The following is a 9,427-nucleotide window of genomic DNA, read 5'->3' as shown; positions in this document are numbered from 1 at the left end:
AAAATGTGTTTTGAGAAACTACAGTATTACAAAGTCCCTATGGACCCATTGTGGTTGTTCTATCTATCTATCTATCTATCTATCTATCTATCTATCTATCTATCTATCTATCTATCTATCTATCTATCTATCTATCTATCTATCTATCTATCTATCTATCTATCTATCTATCTATGTGTCTGTCTATCTATCTACCTGTCTGTCTATGTATCTATCTGTCTGTTTGTCTATCTATCTATCTATCTATCTATCTATCTATCTATCTATCTATCTATCTATCTATCTATCTATCTATCTATCTATCTATCTATCTATCTATCTATCTATCTGTCTGTCTGTCTGTCTGTCTGTCTGTCTATCTATCTATCTATCTATCTATCTATCTATGTGTCTGTCTATCTACCTGTCTGTCTATGTATCTATCTGTCTGTTTGTCTATCTATGTATCTATCTATCTATGTATCTATGTATCTATCTATCTATCTATCTATCTATCTATCTATCTATCTATGTGTCTGTCTATCTATCTACCTGTCTGTCTATGTATCTATCTGTCTGTTTGTCTATCTATCTATCTATCTATCTATCTATCTATCTATCTATCTATCTATCTATCTATCTATCTATCTGTCTGTCTGTCTGTCTGTCTGTCTATCTGTCTGTCTGTCTGTCTGTCTGTCTGTCTGTCTGTCTGTCTATCTATCTATCTATCTATCTATCTATCTATCTATCTATCTATCTATCTATGTGTCTGTCTATCTACCTGTCTGTCTATGTATCTATCTGTCTGTTTGTCTATCTATGTATCTATCTATCTATGTATCTATCTATCTAGCTAGCTAGCTAGCTAGCCCCAACAGCAGCAGTAGACCGCCACTGAAAACACCCCTTGGACAGACCCCCCACCCCCATGATCCATTATACCCACCCCGCCCCCTGCGACTGTTCTGATAGACCAGTCTCTCTATCCCATTCCCCCTGCCATTACAGACAGCCCCCTCGCCCTCACCCTGGACCAACAACACCTGATCACTTTGAGCACCTTGCACCTTGTCTATACAATAGACAACATTATGCACTACTACTTGATCACTTGAACCAACACCAGACAACACTTGAACATTTGTACACTCTGTCTACAATAACAATTGCCTCTTGCCTATAATACAATAGACAAAAGCTACTGACCCTATCATTGGATAGATTGTGAAGACTGCCATTTAGCCTACCTAAAAAACAAATATTGTAATGAAACATTCACTCAAGATGTAGCCTATTCCTGTTGAAAGCTGATTTGGGGTAACGCACGCAGACGCACTCGGCTGTTATTTGCTTGTTATTATTGTTACGCTTGTCATTATTTTAGAAATGTTTAATGATACTATTTTATTGAGACATCCATATTAGCCTACTGATTCTAATGCATAAACTATTTTTGGTTAGGCTACCACATGACATTGAATATCTAAGCGGGCAAATGTGAGCGCACGAGAGTACAGGGCTACAATCTGGCTGGATGGGGGGCATGTGATGTGTTCTGGGTCTGCGGTTATAGTTCTGTTGCTGGCTGTCTCTGTAAGCTTGTTCAGTCTTTCTCAATTTCCCTGTGTCCGCACATTTCGGTTTCAGTTGGGATGGAATGACAGGAACAAGAGTTCTGATTCTTCTTCCCATAAGAAGCTCTATGGGACTGTACCCATTCGCCAGTGGAGTGTCGTGGTAGGCAATGAGCGCCAGGTAAGGATCTTTCGACTTTTTAAGCAGACTTTTGTCAGGGTCAGCACTCACCCCTGATGCCTCGATGACCTGTCCCAGAAACTTGAGCCTGCTCTTGGAAAACTCACATTTGTTGTGACGAAAAGAGAGCTGAGCCAAAAGGCAAAGCTCTCGATCTACCGGTCTATCTTCGTCCCCACCCTCACCTATGGTCATGAAGGATGGGTCATGACCGAAAGAACGAGATCACGGATACAAGCGGCCGAAATGAGTTTTCTCCGGAGGGTGGCTGGGGTCTCCCTGAAAGATCGGGTGAGAAGTTCAGTCATCCGGGAGAGACTCGGAGTAGAGCCGCTGCTCCTTTGCGTTGAAAGGAGCCAGTTGAGGTGGTTCAGGCATCTAGTGAGGATACCTCCTGGGCGCCTCCCTAGGGAGGTGTTCCAGGTATGTCCAGCTGGGAGGAGGCCGCAGGGTAGACCCAGGACCAGGTGGCGGGACTGGCGGGTCGGCTGTAGCTCAGTTGGTAGAGTGGGTCCTTCAATGATTGAAGGATCAGCGGTTCGAATCCCAGCTCCGACTGCCCACATGTCGAAGTGTCCTTGAGCAAGACACCTAACCCCAAATTGCTCCCAATGAGCAGGTTAGCACCTTGCATGACAGCTACCGCCATTGGTGTGTGAATGTGTGTGTGAATGGGTGAATGAGAGGCCATTGTAAAGCGCTTTGAGTGCCGTTAAGGTGGAAAAGCGCTATATAAGTGCAGTCCATTTACCATTAACATCTCCGCACTGGCCTATGAGCGGCTAAAGATTCCCCAGGCAGAGCTGGTTGATGCTGCTTGGGAAAGGGATGTCTGGGGCCCCCTGCTCGAAATGCTGCCTCCGCGACCCGACCCCAGATAAGCGGATGACGATGGATGGATGGATGGATGGATGGATGGATGGATGGATGGATGGATGGATGGATGGATGGATGGATGGATGGATGGATGGATGGATGGATGGATGGATGGATGGATGGATGGATGGATGGATGGATGGATGGATGGATGGATGGATGGATGGATGGATGGATGGATGGATGGATGGATGGATGGATGGATGGATGGATGGATGGATGGATGGATGGATGGATGGATGGATGGATGGATGGATGGATGGATGGATGGATGGATGGATGGATGGATGGATGGATGGATGGATGGATGGATGGATGGATGGATGGATGGATGGATGGATGGATGGATGGATGGATGGATGGATGGATGGATGGATGGATGGATGGATGGATGGATGGATGGATGGATGGATGGATGGATGGATGGATGGATGGATGGATGGATGGATGGATGGATGGATGGATGGATGGATGGATGGATGGATGGATGGATGGATGGATGGATGGATGGATGGATGGATGGATGGATGGATGGATGGATGGATGGATGGATGGATGGATGGATGGATGGATGGATGGATGGATGGATGGATGGATGGATGGATGGATGGATGGATGGATGGATGGATGGATGGATGGATGGATGGATGGATGGATGGATGGATGGATGGATGGATGGATGGATGGATGGATGGATGGATGGATGGATGGATGGATGGATGGACCGACAATTATTTTTCTGTATAGAGTTGTATCAATGATAATAGTTTAGTTTGCGTCCTACTAAATGCCTATGTAAACTGTAATGTTAGTGCTAGCTGGTGGTGCAGCTAGTCAGAGCTAGCTACTGTAGCTATTAGCTATAACGTTAGGTCTCGTAACGTTTGCTGAGGCAGAGATAAGGTGCTGTAATAACAGTTGTCTTTAGCTAGTAATAAATCAGTTTTGGTATAACCGTTGCAAACTCCTAGGTTTGAGCAATGACTAGCTAGGTTCACTCGCCCACTGAATTGCATAGTAGGCTAAACAAACGAGATGTAGACGTCTGGTTTGTTTATTTAATTCAGTTCAATAGTCCAAGTCCAGCGTAATTATGTTCATATTTCATATGCTACACAGAATAGGCTGTAGGCTACACGGAGGTGTTTCATGTCTGCAAGTAGTTTGATACTGTCAATAATTTCCCTTTTATGATAGATGGTGAGTGGAGGGCAAAATGCCACCAGAAAAAAAGAAGACAAAAATGGACATTAGATTTTTTTTTGGTCAAAGCAGCAGAAAGGCAGGATCAGGAGAGGCATGAGATGCATCAGGGTTACAGGTGAGAATATAGTCTGACTCAACAGATGTAGGTTTTGTGGTTAAACCGTCATTCGTTGTCACATTGCCCAATCAGTGGCGACGGAAATTAATCTGATTCGGCCACCACCCAGATTCAATCCAGACTACGTGAAACAACAACCCAGTGTGTCCCTACCAAAGCTCAAATCAAACATACGCCCCTGGAGTGGGTGTCTCTCCCTCATGACTGACTTGTTTAGTTCTGTGAGGTCTGTGCAGATTCTCACTCTCCCTGTCTGCTTGGGAACCACCACCATTGGCGCACACCATTCAGTTGGTTGTTCCACTTTTGAAATGACTCCCTGTTGCTCCATGGATTTCAGTTCTTCCTTCACTTTTGGTAAAAGGGGGAGGGATATTCGCCTGGGAGTGGAGCTGGAGAAAGGCATAGCCCCTGGCTTTAGCACGATGTTGTACTCTCCCTGCATCTTCCCCAGACCACTGAAGAGCGTCGGGATTTCCTGTTTCCAGCCGACTGGCCTAACAGTGGCACAGCTAGTTCCTCCACCACATAAATATTCTGTCTTGTGTGCTTTTCACCTTTCTTAAGCGTGGCAGTGAATTTCCCTTTTACATTAAGTGGTTGTCCTCCTGGCCCCTTTAAGGGCTTTGTTGATCTTCCCGTCTACACAGTTGATCCTGACTACACAAAGTCTCTGGCACTGCAGTCTCATCCACACCTGTGTCTATCTTCCACACAATGTTTCGGTGGTCCATTTTTACTTCCGTCATCCATGGACCCTCATCTGGATCCCCAGTCATAGATCCCAGAAATGCAGCCTCCTCATCCGCCACATAGTCCTCTCACTATAGTCCTCCACATCATTTGTCAGCGTGGCTACATGTGCACCTTCTGCCATTTTAGCTCTGCACACCCTGGCATAATGTCCCTGTTTATTACAGTGGTTGCACTGTGCTTCCCTAGCTGGACATTGCTACATGCTGTGCCTCTCATGTCACCGCACCATCTACACCGTGTGTGCTTGGATGTGGCTTTCTGGGCTGTTCTCTTACCTGCCTGAGATGACTGTGGCTTGTCCTGCGTGTATCTAACTCTGCCCTGCTGTTGGGCTTGCATACTGTCCAGCTATGTGTTTGTCACGTCCTCTTTAAAGTTTCTCTTGAGCATATCACCACACTAGCTGCTCTTTAGTCAAGTTTGCAGATGACGCTGCCCTAGTGGGTCTCTTAACGGACACAGAGCAGGACTACAGGACTGAGCTAGACCACTTCTATGAATGGTGCACAACAAACTCACTTATTCTAAATATTTCAAAAACAAAAGAAATGGTGATTGATTTTAGATTTTAGCCCCCCTCCCTGCAACCGGTTACCCTACAAGGTACACCGATTGAGACGGTGGAGGAATATTAGTACCTGGGCACTATCATTGACTCCAAACTCACCTGGACTGCAAACACAGTGGCAAGATGCACAAAAGCACAACAGAGACTTTATTTTTTAAGGAAGCTATGCAGCTTCAAGGCAGACATAACAACACTGAGACTGTTCTACCTGACATTCGTTCAGAGCGTGGTGACCTTCACCATCCAGTGCTGGGGTGGAAGTCTGTCCATCCAGAACAGAAACATGCTGGACAAGGTTACTAAGGCGGGGAGGAAAATCACTGGCTCAGATATTCAGAGTATCTCTCAGCTCTCTGATCAATATACCATCAACCTTGCCAGACAAATACTGGACGATCCTTCCCATCCACTCTTCTCAGAGTTCCCCCTACTCCCCTCTGGACGCAGGTTTAGAATGCCCAAAACAAGGACAAAACGAGCCAGCACTTCTTTTGTGCCAAGAAGCATTAAATTATTGAACAGCTGTTGATGCCTGTTGCAGTGATAATGATGTTGATGTGATGATGTTGGTAAGGATGGTGATGACGATGATGGTGGTTGGTGACATTGTGGTGTTGGAGATGGGCGTACATTTTAATGTTTTCTGTATGCTTGACGTGTGCTAAACAAATTCCCCTCTGGGGCAATAAGGGTTTCAATTCAAATTCAATTAATCTTGCTGTTTCTTTACCTGTTCACTCTGTTATACTCTCTCGACAGCTTTTTCCAGTGTTAGGTCCGGGTCCATCTGTAGCTGTTCTGATAGTTTTGAGTCTCTCAGTCCAACCACAAGTCTGTCTCTTATCATTTCATTGTGTAGTGCTCCATATCCGCAATGTTCAGCCAGGCAGTGCAGTGCTGTGATAAAACAATCTGCCGACTCCCCCGGCTCCTGCCGGCGCTGGTTAAACTAAGCCATCTCAAAGATATTTCTCCGTGCTATGAAATGAGCATCCAACCTGTCTTTTACTGTGGTGTAGTCACTCGCTTGAACTGCAGTCAAATGAAGAGAAGTCAGGATATCCTCTGCCTCTTCTCCAATTGTGTAGATCAACGTATTTACTTGATTTTCATCTGCTTGTGTCTCTAATCCTGATGCAATCCCAAATCTTTCGAACCGTTTGATCAATTTTTCCCAGTCTTCAGCTTTGAATGAGAACCTCTCTGGGGGAGGGACTTGAAACATTTTCGCGCTCTCACGTTAGCTAGTTTAGTGGCTAACTTCCAAATACGTTTTCTTCTGTTGGCTTTTTTCTATATATAGCTACACTGCACTGGTAAGTATACTTCAACTCTAATGTATTGATCCCGAGTCTGACACCATGTTCTTTATTGGGTCTTATAGCCATAAATAATAACTTATAAAGAAGAGCTCTCAACACCGGTGACTTTACTGGTCAGGTCCAACCTTTTAATCAATCCCCTCCCGGACCCTTTACACACACAAAGGTTCCTAGAGCTAAGACCTCTAAGACCTGATACTACAATCACCATCACGACCTATGCGAACATACATCTCATGTCCAAAGCTATCATGGCATTTTTCTGCTATGCCTGTTAAAACTGCAAATTCGTTGTCTCAGTTCTTCTCATATTCTTAGCTTAATTAGGCTAGATAGCCAGTTTGTGTAGTTGCCATTTTGTCAATAAATTATGAAACATAGGATGTTTTTTTCACTAATATGTTTTATTATTTTCCCTAAAACATTTAGCTATGGTCACAGTGTTCCCTAATGCACAATTACCTGCTAAAAAACTATGGCATGAACTGGAGATGGGCAAACAGAAAGCAGAGTGGCAGCAGGAGATGCTCAAAGAAGTAACCAAGGAGAGAGACTTTCTCAAGGCACAACTGACAGTCATTTTGCCACGTTTGCCAATACAGGCCTACTAGGAACATTTAAGATTTAACAATCATGACCCACTTTGGGGCATTATTTACATCCTGAAATGTAAAAAAAAGGGGACGTCCCCTCCTTTGTTTACATTTCCCTGCACCCTGCACTACACACACTACCAATCCTTCCACTGGGGTCTATAGAGATCATTGAGAGGGGTTATTTTTGTGTCACTATGTTGTTTTTTTGTTGACAAATCCTACTAAGTATACCTTTAAACTGAAACCCCCCAAAAATGTAATCAACTTTGTTAGTTTTCAATGAATGATGAAAACATATCTTGGTAGTGAACTCAGACCTATATACTGTATTTATATAGGCTAATAAAAACAAAACAAAAACAGGAATGGTTTATTTTGAACTGAGAAAACTATGCTCCAAAGACCTTCACAATTACCAGTCCGCCACCCACATGCCTATATTTTCCACTAATCATACTCTGTCAATGTTTGTTTTTAACAGAAAGAAAAGAGGATGTAGGCCTACCATCAGAGTGCAACACAAGTAACTTACAGCAATCAACTTCCGGATCTTCAGCTGCTCCATCTTCGGATTATTCAGACACTTCATCTGACTCTTCATCCAGCTCTTCATCCACAGATCAGCGACGGAAGCAGAAAAAGAAGAAGGGGAAGAAGAGGAGCTAAACTGCCAAGAAGAAGAAAGTGAAAAGGGGAAAGAAAAGCAAGAAGGAGCAAAGGGTTCGCCTGAGAGGTGAAGTCTACACCCGCTGTCAAAATGCCTTCTGTTGCCTTGAAGTTCAAACTTCAAATCAGACTTTTTTCACCTTTATTTACACATAAGATACAACTTTAACAAGTGCATAGTGAACCTGTCGCCCCCCACCCATGATGCATGTTGTCAGGTTGTACAGTTGATGAATTTAAGTGGGGTGGGCTTTACTAATGAAAGGAATTCTAATTCAAATGCATATTTGATGTATAAGAAGCCCAGTCGCTGGATTTACTCAATGTCTCCATTTAGTGGGCAGTCCAGGCACCTGTATGGTCTATAGTGTAATATAATGAATTTTGAAATAACATATCTACAGTAGCGCTACTAAACACCTTAAGCTCTGCTCTCTGTGGATGTAGAAAGTACATAGTTTCCCAAGTAAACTTGTACTATACTATACTGAGACACCAAGCATAGTTTTTATGTAAGAATTGGGTGGGGGGACATTATTTAGCCAATTTCAGTTGTGTTTCTACTTTTCAGTTCTGCAGCGTCAAACACGGACATTCTGTATTATGTGGCTGTGAGGAAAGCAAACATTCTGTGGTAGGCTATGATTGATTTAGGACCAAAAACAGGGAACGATAACGCAGATGACCACTTCATAATGTTAGACCACATTAAACATTTTCCCCTCTGGGAAATTAAGACTCTCATCTAAATCACCCGGTAAATCACAGCATTTATTTGACTGCCAACAGAAAAACATATCAAATGAATATGGCTGCACAATTAAATGTTTAATGCATAATCAAGTTCACAGACAAACTCAAAGAAAATGACTGAAATTGTTTCTCCAGACTCTGACGTGGGGTGGGACTCAGAGGATGGGGAGTCTGCAGTGGTCCTTGACCTGACGGTCGTGCCCCCGCCAGTTGTAGCCTCCACCTCCAGCGCCACGACCTCCAGTGCCTCCACCTCCAGCGCGCCGGCCTCCACCTCCAGTGCCATCTCCACCTCCAGCGCCTCCGTCTCCACCGCCCACGCCTCCACCTCCAGCGCCACGACCTCCAGTGCCTCCACCTCCAGTGCGCCGGCCTCCACCTCCAGTGCCATCTCCAGCGCCTCCGTCTCCACCGCCCACGCCTCCACCTCCGGCTGCCAGCGTCCCTGCCTCAAGGGTCCCTGAGGGCTGGCCTTCCTCTCAGAGATTTATGTTAGGTAGAAGTTCACGCATGCATTGAGGATGCAGGAAGGAAAGTTTGAAGGGAGATGGGAAAAATGGATGGATTATAGAAGGAAGTGTGATGTTACCACTAATATTGAAATTGTAATATTTGAGTAAGAGAAAAAAGCTGCATGGATGGAAGTAAGTTTTTATGTTTTATTGTATTGTCGTTGTATGGATGGAAAATGCTAATAAAGATTAAAGTAAAAAAGAATATGTATCTTGGCTATGCACACACCAACAAGCCAGCCGTCACGCACAGCGCCTGCCTCCAGTCTAGCCCCTACCCTGCTGTGCGCCAGGATGAATGAGTCATGCGTGGAGCC

General features: G+C 44.4%; 1 protein-coding gene across 1 annotated transcript; it reads left to right on the top strand.

Annotated features, from left to right (window-relative positions):
- Nucleotides 1–7,014: 7,014 nt before the first annotated feature.
- LOC311320255 (uncharacterized protein) lies at nucleotides 7,015–7,845 on the top strand (the record flags this gene model as incomplete). The annotated part of the gene is made up of 2 exons (XM_084451988.1): nucleotides 7,015–7,171; nucleotides 7,760–7,845. The coding sequence occupies 2 exons, from the start codon at nucleotides 7,015–7,017 to the stop codon at nucleotides 7,843–7,845; spliced, it is 243 nt and encodes an 80-aa protein (XP_084308114.1).
- Between the last annotated feature and the right edge of the window lie 1,582 nt (nucleotides 7,846–9,427).

The sequence above is a fragment of the Borostomias antarcticus genome (assembly GCF_949987555.1).
Source record: "Borostomias antarcticus genome assembly, chromosome: 17".
NCBI classification, from domain to species: Eukaryota; Metazoa; Chordata; class Actinopteri; order Stomiiformes; family Stomiidae; genus Borostomias; species Borostomias antarcticus.
Note: the sequence above shows the minus strand (reverse complement) of the source record. Positions and strands in the feature narration are given on the sequence as shown.